General features: G+C 43.3%; 1 protein-coding gene across 2 annotated transcripts in view; it reads left to right on the top strand.

Annotated features, from left to right (window-relative positions):
* The window catches only part of LOC8039571 (mucin-2), a 231,976-nt gene that overhangs the window by 199,046 nt on the left and 11,118 nt on the right, over positions 1-21,812 (top strand). For both annotated transcript variants that reach the window (XM_029972565.4, XM_042292103.1), the window contains 2 exons: positions 1,810-1,906; positions 11,161-11,228. In XM_029972565.4, the coding sequence (XP_029828425.2) occupies positions 1,810-1,906; positions 11,161-11,228 (165 nt within the window). The remainder of the gene's footprint in view (positions 1-1,809; positions 1,907-11,160; positions 11,229-21,812) is intronic.

The raw sequence follows: 21,812 nt of genomic DNA, 5'->3' as shown, positions 1-21,812 counted from the left end.
TTCAGTGTTAAGGCTACAAATAGCATGTAGGGCAACGTGTCTTTTGTTCTCGTTGAGTGTTTCGTATCAGTTCGATGGGTTTGGCCATCAAATTAGTTCCGTGCTGTTTGGAGGTTCCCAGGAGTGTGAGCTGTTCGAAGGTAGAGTGGCCGCTCAAAGTAGTGGCGTGTCATAAGTGTGTACAATGGTGGCTGCAGAGTTAAAGAAATGTTTTCTTTGTTTTGTTGGTTGGTGACGACCTCGGTTCCAGAATGTATATAGGACGTTTACTGAATAAACGTATTAGCTGTGCTTGAGACGTCGTTTGACTGACTTCCTTTCCATGCCTCTTCTACTTTTTGTTGTTTCAAGATTTTACTTGCCATGTTTCCAAATAACGTTCTAGTGATACGGATAATTTTGACCATGATCCACATATTTTCACCGTTAGCCGATAACATTCTAGAAACGTTGTGGCAACATTCAGTGCTACTTGGGTAATACGCTGTGTTCCTAAATTTTTCAAGAGTGAAATACTCCTTAGTACAAAAATGAAGAAGCTACGATGATATTAACAGACTGATGACATTTTTAAACTTAAATTTTAATGGCACAGCACCTTTATGTGTTCTCCTCAATTAAAGTGAAACTCCGGCAAAATATTTATGGTCATACGTTTTGATCAAAGTATTACTATGCACTAATAATACATCTACCAAATATCTAATCAAAATATACTTTTTCTCTGGCGAAAAATATTTTTTTCAAAGTTTCCGCGTACACCTCCGAACCTCCGGCTTCCGCTCTACTCTAAACAACGAGCAGCGGCGGCGCCGTGATCGCTCCTGACTTCAGGTGTTGTATCCAAAAGAAGACGTTCCCTTCTCTTCGCCGTTGACCGTTGTAGTGATTGTGACGGTCTGTGGTTCTCCGGATTGTTTTTGGTTTAGGCGATTTGCTGTGTTCAATAGCTAGTGCGGGAGATTGGTGCCGTGCTGCGGGGTGGAGTAACACCACTAAGAAACGCAGAAGAGTGACAACTCATTGGTTTCCGACCGAGAAGTCACTGCGAGGGAAATGGGTCTAAGCAGCCCGACGCGAGCGCTGACTCCCGGCGTTTGTGACATGTTGGAAAACAGTTCGCACTGTGCTAGACAACAAAACCGTTCATACAAGCTTGTTTCTAAAGCGGCATCTAGGTCCACATGTCGCAGGATTGTAAAAATGGCCACCATCGGTGACCCCCTCGGAGGTGATGCCGGCGGATTAAATGCAAACGGCGAAACGTCTGAAGCCTTGTGCACAAAATCTTGAAAGCTTTGCTGGTCATTTCTGACTAAGATAAGCTTCTCGAATCATAATCCCTTATTTCCCACCGACGATCGGGACAGCCTTCTGACTGCTTCTTACGATTGATGAAACAGGTGCAAGCTACCCGTGTGTGGATGCTGATACAACATCTGACGTCACGACAATATGGTAGAATGTATAGTTGCAAGTCAGTGTTGGCCTTGGGTTTATCGCATTTTACGTTTAGATATTATTTAAAGAGTTCGTAGGAAATTTATTTGCTGCTTTAGGCTCACTTTCTCGTGCTCTTTAAGAAATGTTTAGTGCAAAACGTTAAAATTGACGCCGGATCTTCCTTTAAAATCTTGCACATCGAGGAGAGCGACAACTATTAAACTATAACAACGGATTCTTTTAAATTATAAAGAAAGTATATATTCTTGCATCCCTGTAGATTCCGAAATTTTGTCAGATCTACTGGGTTGCTATAATTTTTTTTGTGTGTGTTGATCTTTTTTGATTGATGTCTTCTCACTGCAGCGGAAGGGGATTCCTCTGGGCATCACCACAATTGTGTTTGTGGCCAATGAGCACGGCATGGATCTCATCTCCTTCTTCGTGATGAACCATACGAGGGGTAAGGAAGGGCGGCCACGCATCGTCGAGAGCATATCCGGGTCCTGCAATCCTTGCGTCAAGTGTGGCCCTCAGGATTAGCGTTGCTCTTGTGTCCTGGTTTCTAAATGCGACAAAAGGATGCGATTAACGACTCGCACTCTGTTTTGAAAGTACATTCGAATGGGAAGCAGGGTCTAAAAGCCACAAAGCTTGACGAGGCCCTTAATGCCTTACAAAGTTTTTAATGCATGCCAGTTTAAAAAAAAAAAAAAAACACAACTTGATGAAGTTGATTCTTTTGTATGAGTAGTTTTACGGGAATATGTTTTCACACATTCGTATATTTTTGCTCCAAAAAACTAAATAATGAATTTCTGAAGATGGAGGCTTTGTCGAGTTAAAAAGTCATAATTTAAAGGCAACAGCGCAAAAGATAACTCACTCAGACCGCACACACACCGTCATGAAGGAACCTCTCACGTCGCGCTATCATGTCTGGTTTGTATTTTGTCTTCTTCCTTTACACCGTTAAAAAAAAAAGAGGAACAAAAATCTTCACACTTCGTTGTTTTCGTTCTGCTGTTAAGTAAGACAACTCTTATTCTGCCTTCTATTTCGTCCTTTTCTAAACTATATCAGAGTCCAACGCATATGTCACTTTGGAGTAAAGTATAGGCATAAGAACTTCTTCTCGGAAAGTGTGATGCAATAAACTAGAAAAAAAACTTACCAAGGCTTGGACGAGTTGGCGATTTATTTATATATTTATTTATGCATTTATTCAAAATACCTCAAAGACCTTTCGGTATTACATGAAGGGGGCGATACAGTTGATAAAACATGGAAAAAAAAATCTCGAGCCATGCCACTCTGTGAAGGTGGAAGGGCTGCGAAGCTGTTTAGTACACGACAGATACCTGACACACACACACACACACATATATATATATATATATATATATATATTTTTTTTTTTGCGTTCTCCGCCCCGCGACGGTCGTCGTCTTGTCTGGTTTCCATGATGCTCTTGGCGTTTTGTGCACGACCTTCATCGGTGGTGTTTGCCGCCCGCGGCCGCCGCTGACACTCTCGGTGCCGTTCCCGCCGTTCCTCTTCGCAGGCGCGTTCCTCTTCCGGAGTCCCCACTATACGCGGCCGCCCCATTACGACCAGAGAAGTGAAATAGATCTATTGCTAAATTACCCATGCATCAAGGAGAATGCAGGGAGTGGTGTTCCACGCGCCGCACGTGCCGGCTTCTGCAGCAGTAACTGTTCTAAAGCAAAAGCCTAAAATAAATGGTGTCTTGCACGCGCGTTCGTCCACGCTTTCTTTTAGTAATTTACATCGAATCTTTTATACGGAGAAACCGTGCGCGCGCGGCGCGTGTGGTGGCGCGAAAAACCTGCACAGGAAAATCCACGGAACCCTAGCCATAAGAGCTTCGATGTAAAAGGTACGGCTCATACCGCGCTGCATATTGACATGAGTACAATATCACTGGCACCAATATAAGTAATAGTTATTACAGAAGTAGGTATTATGCGAGACACGTAAATTTAGAAACGAAACACGCATATACACAGTATTATCTCAAATGTTGTAAACACAGAACATAAAAAACAGGATCTGACAAGTTCTTGATGGTAAAATAAAGATTGTTATTTCTAACCGAAAAAAAAACCAGAATCTGACAGGTTTTTTATGCTAAAATAAAGGTTGTTAATTCTAACCGAAAAATTTTATGATCAGAAATAGACACCATATGGCTTCGGGAAGATCGTTCTACAGTTTGGTGGCACGTAATAAGGCAGAATTGTTGAATGCTAATATTGTCCCAAAAATACGCTTGAAGCTCATAGTGTTAAAGGTTCGTTATTATTTATTATGCGGTTCTAGAAGAAAGAAGTAAGTACCAGCGTGGCTATAGCCTAGTCCGTGGATTAAGCATGGAGGAGAAATTGTACGGCGGGTTCCAGCAAGAAAATCGGATAATTTTGTTTTATTAATGATCTGCTGTCGAAACGCGAGTATAATGATGAAATGAAACGAGCAGCTCGATATTGAGCAGATTCGATTTGATTAACAAGGTAGGTCTCATGAGGGTACTAGATGCGGATGTATATTTTAATTTCGGGCGGACATGTGTTTCGTAAGATAATTTGCAAAGCCGAGGGGGTGCAGATTTTAGATGGCGCTTCAAGTAACCTAGTGTACAGTATCCTTTAGCGGTAATCCTGATAGTATGGGGTACCCGAAAAAGGCTTGAGGTTAGTTCAACATCAAGGTACCGGTAAGCATAAACAGCCGCGATGCGCGAATCATAAAGTGAATATGTAAAGTCTGAGTTAGATTGTTTACGGGTGAGTGAAACAAGTTTACATTTTGCAGTGTTAAGAGTCATTTGCCATTTAGAGCTCCAGTGTACTACTTGGTCAACATCGCTTTGAAGACGCAGGTGATCGTCAGGATTGTTCACCTTTTTGTATTGCACAGTCCACGGCAAATAGACGCATACCTGATGTTAGTGACTGTGGGAGGTCGTTACTGTAGATTAGGAATAGGGGGTGGCCGAGGACAGCGCCTTGCGGAACCACAGAGGTTACAGCAGAAAATGAAAAAGCGGATCACCGGCTACGGAGGCCTGCTCTCTGAGGGAAAGGAAGTTCCGAATCGGGGAAGGGTCAGACCGTCGATGCGGAGTGAGGAAGGCTTATATATTAGACAGCAATGTTGCATGTTGTCTAACGCTTTGGAAAAGTTAAACAAAGACATCTTTCTGGGGGTTTTGTGTTATGTTGTTATATATATCGTGCGTGAATTCGAGGAGCTGGTGGTCACATGAGAACCCTCTGCGTAATCCATAATGGTAATCGTAAAGAACTAGTTTTCAAGATGGCAGATGACAGTGAAATATATAACATGTTGTAGTATTTTTGAGGCAACACTCGGTAATGATATAGACGGTAATTATAAGTGAGCTTTCGTCGCCCCTTTTAAAAGCTGGAACAATCTTCCGAATCTTCCAATCAAGAGGAATAGATCTAGTAGGTAATGTTTGTTTAAAAAGTAAGCATAGTATATCTTATGCCGTATTAGCAGCATCTAGAAAATATTTTAGAGTAAGTATCATCAGGGCCAGAAGACGTTGAAAATTTTAAGTTATTGATTAGTTTAAGGATTTCTGCGGGCGAGATTTAAATGCGTTCCATAAAACAGTACCCTACCTCTGGCCCATACGGAATGCTGCTTAGGTCCTCAGTTGTGAAAACAGACGTGAAAAAGTTATTAAGGACCGTTGGGCAACTGGGCATCGAATGCGGGTTGGCCAGTGCCGCTGATCATGACTATTTTGCTATTAGACTCGTTCGATGATAGATTTTTGCAGAATTTTAGGGGTTGTTTATAAGTACAACAGGCAATTCACAATTAATTTACTTTGTCTTTGAATCTGCTAGACAACTAGTATATTCTTTTTCGCAGCTAGAGTACTTCGGCCAGATTTCATCACACCTGGATTGTTTAGCTTTGTGAAAGAGTCGTTCCTTTTATTACAGAGTGCTTTTAGTGTTTTATTAAACCAAGGTTGGTTGATGTAGGAACGGATTGATTGTATTCCAATAACTTTCTCCGGTGCGATTATTGAAGTCGGCAATAAACGCAGAGGAAAGAGCAGAAGTTTCTTTTTAATTAAACCGTAGCTGCAGCTTTGCTGTAATCTTTTATCAATGTAACAGTATGTCGTATCTGTAAGGTATATAGGTCTAGTTTTATATTAACAAGCTTGGGATCACTGAAGTCATCACTGTATGGTGCAGCATTTAAAAAAATCGGGTGCAGATGATAACACTAAATTCGAAATATTGTTACCGGATGTTCTAGCGGATAATATTTGCGTGAGGTTGACGTTTAGGTATGTATCCAGGAAATTTGTTTCAGTTTTATCTTGGGATGAAAGTGATGACCAATTAATAAATGGAAACTTAAAATCGCAAAAAAAGTCAGCATTCGGATAGTCAGGATGAATAAGGTTTAAGTTACCATGAAATAAATCACAGAATGATGAGTCACTGTAGGGTGGTCGATGCCAGACACCGAGTATACTTTCTTTTAATGAAGTAAGCAGACAGATTTATAACATTTCGATTCTTATTAATTTGCATCATGAATGAAGGAATATATTTTTTGACGGCGATTAAAATACCACCTCCCCTTCTGTTTTCTTTATTTTGGCGATAAATGTCGAAGATCGCACTATACCTCCAGCAGCCGACGCTTTGAGCTAAATGGAACCAATCAAAGACCGTCAAAAGAGCAAGTCACTAGACTTCCCCGTACATGATTAGCCCAGCGATGATAGAACACGTAAATAAACATGACAAACACCATGACGATGCTCTTTTGACGTTGTCTGGTTGGTCCTATTAGCACGTAGCGTCAGTTGCGTCTGGACTTAAGGTAAAACTAAGCACGGACTCGAATATTTCCCTATCAAGTAGACCAGGTTTGAGCCAGGTTTCTGTCAAGATGACAATGTCAGTCTCGTTGTCATACACATAGGAAGAAAGTGCCTCATGTTCGAGAATCACACTTCGGACATTATTAAACAGAACTAAAAGAGGATAGTTATTGACCGAAATCCTTGATAGGGCTTGGTTATACGAGGCAGGCTTCAACTCCTGCTTTAATCTTAGCAATGCTGTCAGCGCTTCCGCATTATCTGACAGAGGATCACAAAACAAATATATTGTTGTTTGCATTTAGTTTGTTGAACGACAGCTTGTAAAGCATTTCTTTCCTTTGCCAAATTGAGAAGCTTCCTTCTAGAAAGGCTAACTTCCAAGGAAAAGTCTTCTCCCACAGCAATATGCGTCCCTTTAAGCAACGAACCAGACATTAGGCTGCGGTCTTTATATTTGAATCTAGAAAGCTTCTCTATAATTGGCCGACTTTTTCCCGTTGACGACCGTCCCAGACGATGAGCACGTTTGACACAGTCGGGACATCTGGTCTGCTGAAGAGTTTGTGTGCAGAATCCTAAAACTTTAGCCTCAGCCATAGCCCACTTTTTGTTTTCCGAATCTGTGATGTCGCAAAAAAGAAGAAAACAACGACGAAGTTGGTTTTCTGTGTCATAGCATCTAAAGTGCTCATGATTAATTTTGGATTCGAGTGATGAAACAGCCACAGCAGTAAATCTGGGGGGGGGGGGGGGGGGGGGGGGGGGCGGGGGGCTTTGCATTCTGTAAGCTCGACTTCGATAGCAGTTACCCTACCTGATAAGTGCACCAGTTTTGAATCCGTGCTTTTCTGTGTATCTCTTAGTAGTTCCATTTCAGAGAGGATTTGTCTGGCCTTCTTCAATTCTTTGCACAGTTGCTAAGACTGTTGTTTGAACATCGGCACTTCAGGTATCCGGACCAGGGTTCAATTCAATGTCACATGCCACTAGAAGCCGTATTTGCGAGAGACAATGGGAAAAAAAGACACGAAAAAGCGGAATGATGCTTTCTAACACTTTGGTTTTTAAAGGGGCATGACACCATAAACGAACAAAAGCCGCTCGAGCGACACATAGCGCAATGATCTAAGTAACTAACATGTAAATATAGAGGAAGGTAAGTGCGCCAACGCTACGATGTCACGCCATACTCATGACTTAGGATCTACAGGGTGATTCAAGGAGACGCCAGGCTCTTTGAATCGACCTCAGAATTCGGTTTCTTAACCTATCACGCTACGACTTTGTGCAGCGTTGCCCACAGATGGTGAATTTCTTTTTTTGAAAAATTTGCAAAGAGCGAACTTACCTGAGGAAAAACAAAAGAAAGAAAAAGGCTTAGCTCCTTTGGAAATGCAGCGAAGCTACCCGTCTTCAAACAGCACGGCGCCGTTTCGCACGGGAGACAAGAGATGGCGCAAGCGGTCGGGACGCCAACTGCCGCCAACGAACGAGCATACGACTCTGAGGGCCGGCGTCTTTAGCAGACAAGCAACTGCACTTCCTTGTTGTTACCGCGTCTGTTTTTGTTTCTGCGACTGTCGCCGCCTGCAGAACGTGCGCCGCTTTTGAGTCGAAAAGACTCTCTGCTAAAAACGCCGGCTCTCGGCGCCGTACGCTCGTTCGTTGGTGGCGTTCGTTGCGCCATCTCTTGTCTCCCGTGCGAAACGGCGCCGTGTTGTTTGAAGACCGGTGGCGCCGCTGCATTTCCCTAGGAGCTAAGCCTTTTTCTTTTTTTTTACTTTTTTTCAGGTAAATTCGCTCTTTGCAAATTTTACAAAAAAAAAAAAAAATTCACCATCTGTGGGCAACGCTGCACAACGTCGTAGCGTGATAGGTTAAGAAACCGAATTTCGCGGTCGATTTAAAGAGCCTGGCGTCTCCTTGAATCACCCTGTAGTATTGTGAAGCAGAGGCTATGTTCCAAATTTTACCCGAGTAACCTGTCTTCCACGTGGGCGGATAATTTTACGTGACATCGCGAGCAAACGATCCCCGGCTCGATTTTGGAACGGCCGGGATCATCACCTGGATACTACGCCGATAGGCTTCGTCTGGGGCTACGGGAAAAATGAAACATAGCAGCGATGGCAGAAAGCAGCAGACGATCTCTTTTGTTCATGGTGAAAGTAGTCGAAGATACGATAATGTTAACCGCTTCCAGGTTTTTCTTTGACAGTGACGACGCGGTTTTTTCTTTGGTGGCTCCACCAGCTCCTTCTGCTCACCTTCTATTGGGCTGTATAACAAGATCAAAATTACTTACTCTTTCCAGTTAGACATCAAAAATTAGTTTTTACTAATCAGTGTGATTGCTGTAAGTTTAGGTGCCTTAAACGCATACACTTTACGCATCGTAAATTGCACAAAATACGTTTTGCAGAAATTGCTTCCACACGGTGTAGCCGTAGAGCGCAGTGGGCTTTCTCAACAGTGATATTTAACTTATTTATGTTCACTTGGACCGGAATATGATTAGAAAATTGCAAAGAGAACTTCCAAACCGTTATAGGCAATTTCTTGGAGACGAAGATTGGGGGGGGGGGGGGGGGGTTGTTGACTGATTATAGACATGAAATCTTCGAAGCCATCACTGCTTTACAAGCGTTATCGTCTCACTGCACATACTCTAGGATAAAATACTTCCACATCATCTACTGCGTTCGAACATTTTCAGCCTTGAACGGAAGAGTACGGAGTTCCCTCCAACTCCAAGGACGAGGACGCGGAGAAGCTCTGCTTACGCTCGCTCTCTGATAACAACAACTGGTATACCTTCGCGGGGAAGGTGCACTGTCTGGATGCGGTGCACAGCCAATTCTTCCGTTCAAAACAGCGATTTGGAATAACCACACAGAAATGGCTGCACTTCATTCTTTGTAATTTCGAACTTCTGCCACCAAAACCAAAGAACAAATGAGCTTTGACCGTTGCCGCCGCCAAAAGCAGACGAGGAGCACACGGCGAACAGATCACGTGAGATATTTACTCGATTGGATCCGACGTTACCCACCGATCGAAGAGGGTGGCGTGAGTAATTACTCCGGACTAAACAAGCCGCTCCTAGAACGCGAGTTCTGACGTCATCGAGTATCGACGAGCAACTTTTGAAATGCCACGGCACGGAAGTTTTACTCCGAAATCGGATCAAGTAAATTTTGGAACACAGCCAGAGTGCCGCATGTGCTAGGAATCCTTCTATATACCTTTTTAGGAGTTCTTATATCTAGACTCTGCTGAAATGCTACATGTGAGCTCGACTTTGAAGTCGCTCAGAAGAGGACGAAATAGCACGTAAAATAAGAGTTTGACATTTTTTGAGGCCACCTGAGACTGAGACTAAAAAGGTGGTCTAAAAATGGTAAACCTACATCAGCTCGCCTGCGCCCTAACTATTTTTTGATTAAGAGTTTGACAGCTTTTTATATTTTTATTGGTGTGAATGAGGAAAACAATATACAAAACAGAGTTCACACTCAGCGCGACGTGAGAGGTTCTTTCTTGATTGTGTGCGTGTTGTTTGAGTGTGTGAGTCATCTTTTGCGTTGTGGCCTACTAAGATATCATTCACCACCAAAAGTCTTTCACGTTTTTCTAAAAACTGTGAAATTAAAGCTGGAATTTTATTCGCTCTTTATTTTATTTAACGATTTGGGAAGTTGCTTGTTCGTACCTATAATTAGTTCTGATTTAGATGATGCCTTCCAAAACCTCGGTGTTTTACTTACAAATAACATGTTTGCGATGTGAGCACTGATTTTGTTTTTCTGTGCAATGAAGATATCGATTTGAGCCGCCTCTTGAGCATTCATCGAACAGCTAAAGAATCGGCATTAAAATTAGCATCCCAGGTATAGTCTAACAAAAGCTGCTTCAAAAACTGACAAGTGTGCCAAGAGATCATGAACGACTTTCGCTTGCACTATCGGTGATGGTACCTTTAAATTAAAACAATAGAGGAGTCAAAATATTAAGTATTACTTGAAGGATAGCCGTATTTCTGAGAAACTAACCACTGAAATAGATGGATTAGTAAGCCGGACTGAAGAATAAATTTAACTTGGTGTTTTTAAAAACAAAGGAAACCGAAAATCCAAATAGTCTTTTTTCGTGTGGTAGAAAGTGTAGAAAAATGTCGTAAATCTGCAAACACTCCCTGGAGAAGGGGAGCAAGGGGGACAACGAACAAGCACAGCTAGATGAATATCGTTCAAAATATACTAGCCTGTGGTACACCGGTGATAACATTTTCTGAATATTGGTAACGGCGATCAGTGGCTACGCAGTGTTTCCGATTGTTTTAATATAACTCTAGTAGAGAAAGTACATACTGTGGACCCATCCACCTTGGTGCAAGGAGATGGCGGTAAGTGCAGATTGCCTAACCGGTGAAGTTACTGCGGTGTACATTTTCCAGCCTTCATTTTGACCTTGAGCGAGCGGCCTTCCATGTTTGGGCTGTACTATTGAAAACTCCTGCACCAAGCCGTTGTCTGGATACCGCTAGCATAGTGCTCCCATAAGAAAGACAATATTCGCGTGTGGCTGGCTCTTCGCTCTTAAATGCCCTCCAGGTAAAAAAAAAAGTCTCAAGGACCTGGGTTGGGAAACTTGTACTTAAAATGCTGTTCGATGCAGAATAAGTCCACATTCAGGTCACCTAAGATACCAAAGAAATGAGAAAAGTTGAATAAACCAACGTCCTCCAATGCGACCGTTCCCTCTGCCCTTTACATTCCTAATTCAAGAAACCACTATTTTTTTTTTTTCAGGTTCCGTGGTACCAGCAGCAACGCTCATTGCTTTCCTGAATGAGACAAAGCCGACCCTTGAAGACGCGGTAAGAGCTTTGAGCCTTAAAACATATAAGCTACAACCAATTTAGGAGTTTTCACATTGGTATCCCTCGCCAGCTGTATCGATTATGTACAATAGGTTGTAGTGCCAGCACCACCCATTATGTCGCTACCAACGGTATGCAAAACGTAGCAAACCTGGGAAGAAAACTACCTAAATGTTTATGCTGGGGTTCTTATTTCGTAACTTTTTTTTTGTGCATCAATTTAGAAGGTGCCACTCTAAAGGATATTTTCCTAGATATCTGCATAACGATTTTAAGTGAGGTTTTCTAATTGGAAAGATTTAAGCAAAAAAATGTACTTCCTACTGAAATGGAGCACAACTCAGACCCTCTAGTCGACTGCTGGCCATCAGCCATTAGTTCCTAGAAAGCGCAAGTTGGGTTCTATTTTAGGTAGAAGTGAATTTGTCAACATGATGTGGTGTTATTTTTTCCTAAATGCATGATATCAAATTATTAACGCCATATCTTACTGATGTTGTGGTTATTATTAAGACTGATAATCACTGTTTGCGTTCGTTTGCTTCACTGACGGCTGCCTCATGGTTGGCTTAGTCAGTAGAGCGTTTGGCTGCTCTTGGAGAGCTCCTGGAATCGAATCCCGGACCCGGCGGATACTTTCAGCGGCCACCAGTTGGCTAGGAAGCACGAGTTGCGTTCAATTTTAGATTTAAGTAAACTTATTTTTGCATGTATTTATGTACGTCTCATATCTACATGAATCGCAGATTGAAATAAAAGAGTGTTTATAAAAAGACGAACAGGTAATACAATTGTATATGTGCTTTTATGTCGAAGCGGTGCAACCGAGGTTCTTCTGGCACATGAAAGGTGATCAGGTTTTCCAAATTAAACCCGATCCTCCTTTTCCATTCATTTCTTTTCATGCCCCTCCACAACTAAGCGACGATTTGCGCCGTTAGCATGCTAACTACCGCAGATACCTCACGTGCATAGTCAGTTTGCGTATATATCCATTATTACTTTCAAGCCAAACGTCTAGCAGTAACAATGGATCCAATTAAGTATCCCGGCTTGCAAACCCCCGTGTTCCTGGTGCACATTTTTGAACCGGGTGGCTAATTGAAAACCCTTATTCTGGCATGAACCTAAAGTTCATTGGGTTCCGCCTGTGATTATTTAAATCAAATCTTGTGTCTTAACCCGGGTGCGCTCTTTGTTAGTCTAGGATGGGAATTAAACACGTAGATTATAATTAGGAATTGTGATGAAAATATTTTAAATGTTAAAACACTATACAGCACTTTTTATTTTACTCTCCTGCAATAAAATATATTGCAGGAGAGGTAAAAATAATGAGGGTTAAGTTTTGAATTTGACAGAGTTGAAGTTCTATTTTGAACTAAATTTGGTGGTTAGCCCGATACTCTGACATATACTCAAGTTTTTCTGTTTCAGCATGTGAGGGTGTCACTTTCTCTATTATATATTTTTATTGCAAAGCAAATCGGTGCTGCTCTTCAGGTAATATCCACCGCTAGAATATTTTTATCTAGCTTTCAGGAATCTGGAAATTAACAAACTAATTTTGTCACTTCTCATTGCACTAAAAAAATCAGATCATTTGTCTAGTGAGGTAAATGTGATAACACTCTGGGTGATGTTCGGGCTGGGTTAAACATCCACCCTTTTCAATTTAATGGCAAAGATCACGTGATTAATTTAAGAAATTAAGAGCGCTCTGAGTGTTTGTTCTTTTGGAGCTGCGAATAGCTACTTACCACCTCCACGACACTGAACCGGACACGAGACAGGCACAGTTCCATAAGAATCGCATATCTATAGTGCAACCGAAAGCACTATGACAAAATTCAGCACTGTGTAAAAATACCATACTCGAAAAATAAAACGCTCGAAAGACTTACAGAAACGCAGGTAAGCCTGTTAATGACTTCTATAGCTTAAAACCCAAGGCGATGCAAAAATGAAATAATGCACAGGGAGAGACTCAAAATCTACAAATAAAGAAATTAGTTCCTCGGTTTCAGATGGTGTGGGTACATTTTCGTTAGTTTATTTTTGCTATGTATCAGGTTTAGTATTCAGTGACAAAGGTATTTGGTAAGTATTTGAGTTTTCTTGTAATGTTAGGAAGCCGAGAAACTGATGGCGGGTAAGGAAATGGCTCCTCGAATTTCTTAATGATTTTTGTTGATGACTGTATAGAGGTTTCGGTATATGTCGGCTATGATAATGACATTGATTACTCTCAAGACCAGTCTAAATTATTGGTCTGTGTGGAACATACTTTTATACCCTACTGGAATACATTACTGCAGAAGTTTTAAAGGAAGAAATCTAAATAATTTGGTTCCAAAATCTTGTAATCGTACGTTCAAAGGATGAACGACTACAAAATTACTTATCGAAAAGTAACACACGGAAAGTAAAAAGCTTATTGAAAAGGATAAAGTTTCTTTCTAAATAAGACTAGAAATATAAAACTACTGGCCCGCTTAAGTAAGACGCACAACTGGAGGAGGGACTATTGCTCTCATAATTGGATAAGTTACATAGCAAACATGAGATATTTGCAATCTAAAAAAAATCTTACATATCTCCGAAAGTCGCCAACAACAAGCACGACTTCAATTGTAGGAAAGTAATTTGAAGTGTGTATACTTTCAGAAAACAACGAAATTACTTCGCACTTTCCTTTTAGAGCTTCGCGTCTTTAACATACCTTCTGTCAAATCACCCAGGCATCAAAGAGAACGCCAGGAACGTAGGTACACGCGCTGCACTTGCTGGAGTCTACAGCAGCAACTAACTGTTCGAAAGCAACTATCTAAAACAAGTGGTACTTCGTACGCACATTCCTCTAACGCCTTATTTGGGGTATTTCCTTCGCATCTTTTACTTAGAGAAGGCGAGCCCGTGCAACCCATGTACACACGTACCCAGCATTATTTTGGTGCTTGGGTAATTAATCGAATTGTCAAGTATGTTATTGTGATAGCATGTTTCCGCGACAAGCTCAAGATAAATTTTGAAGGAATATTTTGAGTCGAATATGGAATAGCTTTTTTCTGAGCCCTTTACTACTATTGCCCTATGCTTAAACGAAAAGCCAACTGAACTCGTGAATGTTCTTCTCAAGGTTAAGCTAATTTGAATTTCAATATATTTATATATTCTGAGCTTAAAAAAGTCAATGCCTACATTGGGGTGGCAAGTAAACGAGGGATTTGACATACAGAGTAAGCCGCCGAAAGACAAAGTTTGGCGAGACCAGGATCGAAACTCCGGGATTCTATTTTCTCTTTAGAAACCAGAAAAAAAAAAGTTTAAAAACCTCTGCAATGCGAAATTAGAGCGCAACTTTTGTGGACGAAGAGGGGAGGGTGCGGAGGAGAGGGTATTCCCTTCTTCCTCCCCCGTGCCCTCTCTTCCTTCTCTCCTCCTTCTCCGTACCGTTCTCCCCCTTCTGCCGCTCCTCCTTTCATTCGGTTTCCCCGCTAAATTCAACGGGGAAATGACGTCGCATGACATTCTGTCACGTCACCCATGAACAAATTCAGTTTCTCCCCTAGATTTAGCGGGAAAATTGACGCCACGTGGCCTTAACGCCTATTCAATTCCTCGCTGTAATCGAATCTAAGGGAGAAACTGAATTTGTCATCTAAATTTTACGGAAAAAGTGAATTTCCCCGCTAAATTTAGCGCGGTTACGTCGACGTCGCGAAACCCGAAAATGGGCACCTGAGAGCTGCGCTCTAAAACAATAAAGTGCCTCCGACCATGTTGCCCTTCGCCCTCTCAGATGATGATGCCGTTTATAGGGTGGTTCAAGTCACCAGGCTCGATCTAAAATGGACCGTAAAAATCGACGCCTGCACGTAGCAATCTTAACTTTTCGTCAAAGGTGTATTTCACAGATCGTTCTTTTCTTGTAAAATCACAAAGCGTAGTTCTCTTTTAGTATTAAATAGGGCCAAGAAACCTGCCAGGGTCTATGACAGGCGACGACCCAGACGACCAAGTCGAGTAGCGGGGTGTGTTTGGCGTTCGTATTGATAGATGGCGTGGGGAGCAGCGTCTGAAGGTGGAGCCTACCAGCGAAAGAAAGCAGAGGAAATCCGGTGGCGGCAAAAGCGCCGCCGTTATGCAGGCGCAATTGTTTTATTTTTATTGTTTGCATTTATTTTTTAATCGAAGGTACATTTCAAAAGATTATATTCATTTGAATAAACCACGGTGATATCGATAAGGAGTTAGCGCCATGTCTCAATAGGAACGCCAAACACACCCCGCTACTGGACCCCTCTTGTCTGCGTTGACGACTCAGGTCAGCGTCCGGCGTTGTAGGCGTCACTAAGAAAAAACAAGACTTGGTGGCAAAGATGTTAGCACACCTCAACGCTAGTGATAAAATTTGAAATTCAAATCCTGGCTGCGCCATATTTTCTTTTCTTTAACCGGCTTTCTAACATCTATTCTATATTAAAGCAATATTATGGTAAGAAAATTGAGTACCTCAAAACACTTTTGTAAAAACTTCCACGGCGGTCTAGAAGACGACAAAACAGCGGACTGAACAAGCCAAGGCTCGAGCACCACCAGATGAGCACGAGCAGCGGGGGAACGAGCCGGCTACAACCGTTTCTGCCTAGCTTCGATGTCCCTTTTCTGACTGTAAATAGTGTACATAAAGTTGCTATCGATTTAAACACCATAACGTCCAGAAGTTCTTCTATATGGTGCCGAAACCCGGGAACGAGACGCAACGAGAGGAACCTGGACGAGGGAACTACCGAATCTTCAGCAACTAACGCAGGACTACTGATACGTTCCATTCAAGCCACGGCTGACGACTACTCATGGATCGTCTGAAACTGAAACAGAAGGCCCTACGAAGCCAACTGACAAGGCTGATACCAGACATCGACGCTGCTCTTCAACGTGATCCGATCATCGAACGGGACATCGAAATCCTCGGGCAACGATTGGGTAGTCTGCATACCCAAATGACCGAAACAGATGTCGCCATCGAGCCTTTCCTGGGGGACGACGCGGAACAAGAATACACCCGGACATTCGAGTACAACGACCGCGCCGTCACCTACCTGGCTCAGTTGGACTACTCAATCCGAACTCTACAACAACGAACCCCAACCGAAACAACAAACCCTGGAAACAGTGCAAGAATTGGAGAACCGACGAGTACCTTAAAGGTAAAGCTTCCCAAACTGGAGCTTCTCAAGTTTAACGGCCAACAACGACAATGGCAACCGTTTTGGGAGCAATTTCAGCAAGCGGTTCATCACAACGAGGCACTAACAGCTTGCGACAAGTTCAATTACTTGAGAACTTCGCTAACGGGAGAAGCCGCTGCAGCCATCGTCGGACTCCCATCAACGTCCATCTGCTACAAGGATGCAGTAGACATCCTTATTAGCCGATTCGGCAACGAGAAACGGCTCATACAAGATCATATAGAAAAGCTACTTGACCTTAACCCGGTACCTTCTGCACAAGACGTACGTGGACTTCGAGGTCTTTACGATAATGTGCAGGCCCATGTACGTGGACTCAAGTCTCTCGGGGTGAGTGAAGAATCTTACTCTTCGATGCTACATCATCTCATCGTGAGACTCCTTCCTTCAGAGATAATGCTTCACTATAACAGAGAGGCGATTCGACAGGAAGGGAACGCCCAAGAACAAAATGAGGAAGGAGCGCGAGCGCGAGTTCCAAGAGAACAGCCAGCAGCGCTAACATCGTTACTCCAAGCCTTGAAGGTAGAAATCGAAAGTCGAGAACAAACGTATAGTCCTGCAAGATTGGAGCACCCTCTGACAAAAAGAATGAATGCACTGGCAGGAGGTAAAAGGTATCCTGATAAGCAGAACAATTTTAAACCATCATCGTCTGCACTACTTCAACAAACGGATCTCAGAACACCGTGCTTCATTTGCAAATCTAAAGAACACAAGACGGAAGAGTGCACCTCGACAGTTTCACTGGAACAAAAGAAGACGATGCTACAGAAACACGGCAGGTGTTTCCGCTGCACCCTTGTGAACCACATGTCTAAGAACTGCCGAAGAAGAATCACATGTAGGCACTGCCGAGGCCGACACGCTTCCACAATGTGCGACCCTAAATTTAAAAACGGTGGACAAAAGAATGTCGCTGGCACAGCTCCGTTACAGCTAAAATCAACGACTGAGACTTCGGACCAAAGGATAGTGCTGTTACAAACGGCCGAAGCGTGGGCTTCTGGAACCAAAAGCAAAGCGATGGCTAGAGTATTGTTTGACGGCGGTAGCCAGAGATCCTTTATAACCGAAGACTTATCTCGGAGACTGGGCTGCAAGGTTGTGGGAAGTGAACGACTTGCAGTAGGGTATTTCGGTGGACATAACCAGGAGAAGAACTTTCGAAGGGTCTTCATTACTCTGCAAAGCAAACACGATGGACATACTTACCCCCTTGAGGCTCTTGAAACCAGCATAATTTGCGATCAACGACTGCCACAACCGGATCACAACGTCATACAGGAGCTTCGTCAGCTGAATTATGCGATCGCGGTTATCGCTAACGACGACAATTCCAATCATATTGACATTTTAATCGGCGCTGAACATTATTGGGATTTTGTAACTGGACAAGTCACGAAACTCAACGGCAATATCAAGGCCATCGAGACGTCGCTCAAATGGACTGTGCACGGTCCCATGAGCCTAAGCTCCACAGTGTTACAACACTCCCAAACGGTCGCACTCAGGACGTCAGCGGTAACGCGGAACACCGAAAACATTGTACGAAAATTCTGGGATCTGGAGGCTATAGGAGTCAAGCAAGACGAAAGAGATAGTTCGAACAACTCCGTACTAACGTCCTTCGGAGAAACGATAACGAGCAACGGAGAGCGTTACGAGGTATCCCTTCCTTGGAAGCCTTTGGTACACCTACAAAACAATAAGGAAGGTGCTGAAAAACGACTGATGCAGCTCACCAGAAGGCTCAGACGTAATGAAAAGATCCTGTCTGCGTATGACTCAGCCATAAGAAAATATGGAAAAGAGAGTATGGCGGAGAAAGTAGAAAACGAAGACAGTGACGGTGTCACCTACTACATGCCACATCAAGCAGTAGTCAAGGAAAGTCGAACAACCAAGCTCCGCGTAGTTTTTGATGCTTCGTCGCACGGCCATCGATCAAAGTCCTTAAATGAAAACCTAGAGAGCGGCCCAAATCTGAATGCTGACTTAGTGGGGTTACTTCTAAACTTCAGGACACATAAAATTGCTCTCGTCGCAGATATCGAGAAGGCATTCCTACAGATTTCTATCAACTGCAAGGACAGAGATGCCTTGCGGTTCTTGTGGTTTGAAAGCAAGCCAGAGGCAGACCATCCACTTCCAAAAATCGAAATCTGGAGAATGACGAGAGTCCCGTTTGGCACGACGTCGAGTCCCTTTCTCCTAGCAGCAACAGTCCAACATCACCTGAGACTCATGAACCCACAGTACCCTGAAACCACTGAGAAACTTCTGAAATCGATCTACGTTGATGACATATTAACGGGTGCGGACAACGAAGAACAAGCTCTACAGATCTACTCCGAGACTAATGAAATTTTTGAACTCGCCTCAATGAAACTGCACAAATGGTCGTCCAACTCTCCAGAAGTTTTAAAGAAAATCAACGAAGACCAGGGTCAACAGGTGTCGCTAGGAGAGCTGCCAGGTATCGTAAAAGTACTTGGACTCACGTGGACACCAAGCACCGACGTATTGTCATTTACGTCGGACAACGTCGTCAACTTTTCCCGAAACCGAACAGACACCAAGCGAGCCGTATTACAGGCAACGGCAAGAATTTACGACCCGCTTGGGATGCTGGTACCCTTCACTATACTTGCAAAACTTTGTTTCCAACGACTCTGGCGTATGAACATCGATTGGGACAGCCCGTTGACCGACGATATACTAGAAGAGTGGAATCGATGGTGTGAAGGACTTCCCCTTCTGGGTCAAGTGGCTGTACCACGGTTCTACAGAAATCAAATGACTGAAACAGCACAAGGAACGGTACTACACATTTTCGCGGATGCCAGCACTGTGGCGTATGGTGCTGTAGCATACCTGTGCACAGCGGGCATATCAGGTGAAACATGTTCAACCTTTATGTTCTGCAAATCACGAGTGGCTCCACTGAAAAAGGTAACCTTGGCAAGACTAGAGCTTTTGGCTTGCCTCGTGGCTGCGAGAATCTATGATCACATCAGAACTCACTTTCAAGAGAAATTGAAAGATACACATTTTTGGACGGATTCCATGATTGCGTTGTGCTGGATTCTCGGAGACGCCAACAGATGGAAGCAGTTTGTTCAGAATCGAGTGCGCGAGATCCAAGCTATAACAAACCAAAACTGGAGACACTGTCCTGGAAAGGGCAATCCAGCGGATCTCATCACACGGGGAATATCTGCCGAGCAACTAATTACCAATCAGCTGTGGTGGAAAGGACCCACCTGGATTACAATGAATGAAGCAACGTGGCCCCCGAGAACGATACCAAAGGAAGAATTTCCTTGTGAGTTGGAAGAGAAAAAAAGCTGCGAACGTCTTGCAAACTGTAACACCAATTGAACCGGCCATACTAGATGAAAACCACTACAGTTCAATTCAGCGACTTCACCGAACTACAGCCTGGATCCTTAGGTTCACTCGCAAGCTGAGACACAAGAGTGACCGAAAAGGACCGCTGACTACGGATGAAATTCACGAAGCCGAGCTGTATTGGATTCGAAGAGTACAACGGGCATCATTCCAACAAGAAATTAAGTGCACGCAGCGAGCTCAAAAACTACCTATGGAATCAAAACTGAAGGACATGCCTTTGTTCGTCGATCACGAGGGCCTGCTACGCGCTACTGGTCGACTACAACACAGCAACGCATCCTATAGCGAGCGACATCCAATTGTTCTACCAAAGAACACCGATACTGCCGGCTTATCGTGCTTCAAGAACACCAAAGACTCCTCCACGCCGGAGTGCATGATACTCTTGTACAACTCAGAGAACGCTACTGGATTATCTCAGGTCGACAGTTGGTAAGACGGGTGATCAAAGAATGCGTTGTCTGCCAACGTTACAATTCAAGACCAGCTTCTGAAGTCACCGCACCGTTACCTCTCGATCGCGTAACAAAGGCCAATCCATTTGAGGTGACTGGGATTGACTTCGCAGGCCCCCTCTTCGTCAAAGGCAAGCCGAACTCACAGAAAGCTTATATAACCTTGTTCACTTGCGCCGTGACCAGAGCAGTACACCTGGAACTCGTTGAAGACATGAGAGCAACATCCTTCCTACACGCCTTACGACGATTTATATCAAGGAGAGGCATCCCACAAATAATTTATACAGACAATGCCTTAACATTCAAAAGAAGTAAGAAGGAACTGCACAAACTGTGGAACATTATTAGAGACGAAGAAGTCACGAATCAAGTGAGTTCCTTCAAGATTCACTGGAAATTCATCGTCGAACGGGCTCCATGGTGGGGAGGGTTTTACGAACGACTCGTCCGCTCGGTCAAGCTGTCGCTGAAAAAAGCCCTTGGTTGCAGAAGTCTAACCGCCGATGAACTCTACACAGCACTGACAGCAGTAGAAGCGGTTATAAATTCCCGACCCCTCACCTACGTCTACAACGACATAGGAGAACCAGAGGCACTGTCGCCAGCTAATTTCCTCACGGGAAAACGACCGACGTCTTTTCCCACACTTGGACTTACAGAGGTTACCCACACTTCTGCAGATCAACTTATTCAAATGTGGAAACACCGCGAAGAGGTTCTGGACAGATTCTGGAAAAGGTGGTCAACAGAATACTTACTGGAAACTAGAAATATGCAAAGAACCATCACCTCGAAGACGCACAACATAAAAGTCGGAGATCTTGTCCTAATCAAGGACAACTTACTACCGAGACAGCGATGGCAGATGGGAACGGTTGAAGACATTTCTATCGGAAGAGACGGAAAAATACGATCTGGTACCATCAGATTACCCGGCAAAGTATTTGTAAAAAGACCCATTCAACTGCTTTTTCCTTTAGAAGTTTCTACCAAATAAGTGTAAAATGAACAAAGTTCATTTCGGGGGCAGTGTGTAAAAACTTCCACGGCGGTCTAGAAGACGACAAAACAGCGGACTGAACAAGCCAAGGCTCGAGCACCACCAGATGAGCACGAGCAGCGGGGGAACGAGCCGGCTACAACCGTTTCTGCCTAGCTTCGATGTCCCTTTTGTGACTGTAAATAGTGTACATAAAGTTGCTATCGATTTAAACACCATAACGTCCAGAAGTTCTTCTATAACTTTAACTCTCGAAAAATTACTCGCATATTTGTTTCTTATGGAGAAATAATTTATTATTCTTGAGAAACTTCCACACTACTTGTATAAAACAAAGTAATGTTAGTTCCCCTGATTTGGATGGGGTAAAGGTCATTACGAAGCTTTCGGTGGCCACATTGTGAACAGCCGTGCTCTCCAAGTGTGCCTCAATCCGCGGTGCTCCCGACAG

The sequence above is a fragment of the Ixodes scapularis genome, unplaced genomic scaffold, assembly GCF_016920785.2.
Source record: "Ixodes scapularis isolate PalLabHiFi unplaced genomic scaffold, ASM1692078v2 PGA_scaffold2__306_contigs__length_199485367, whole genome shotgun sequence".
Classification (NCBI taxonomy): domain Eukaryota; kingdom Metazoa; phylum Arthropoda; class Arachnida; order Ixodida; family Ixodidae; genus Ixodes; species Ixodes scapularis.
This window is presented reverse-complemented; position numbering and strand designations above follow the sequence as displayed.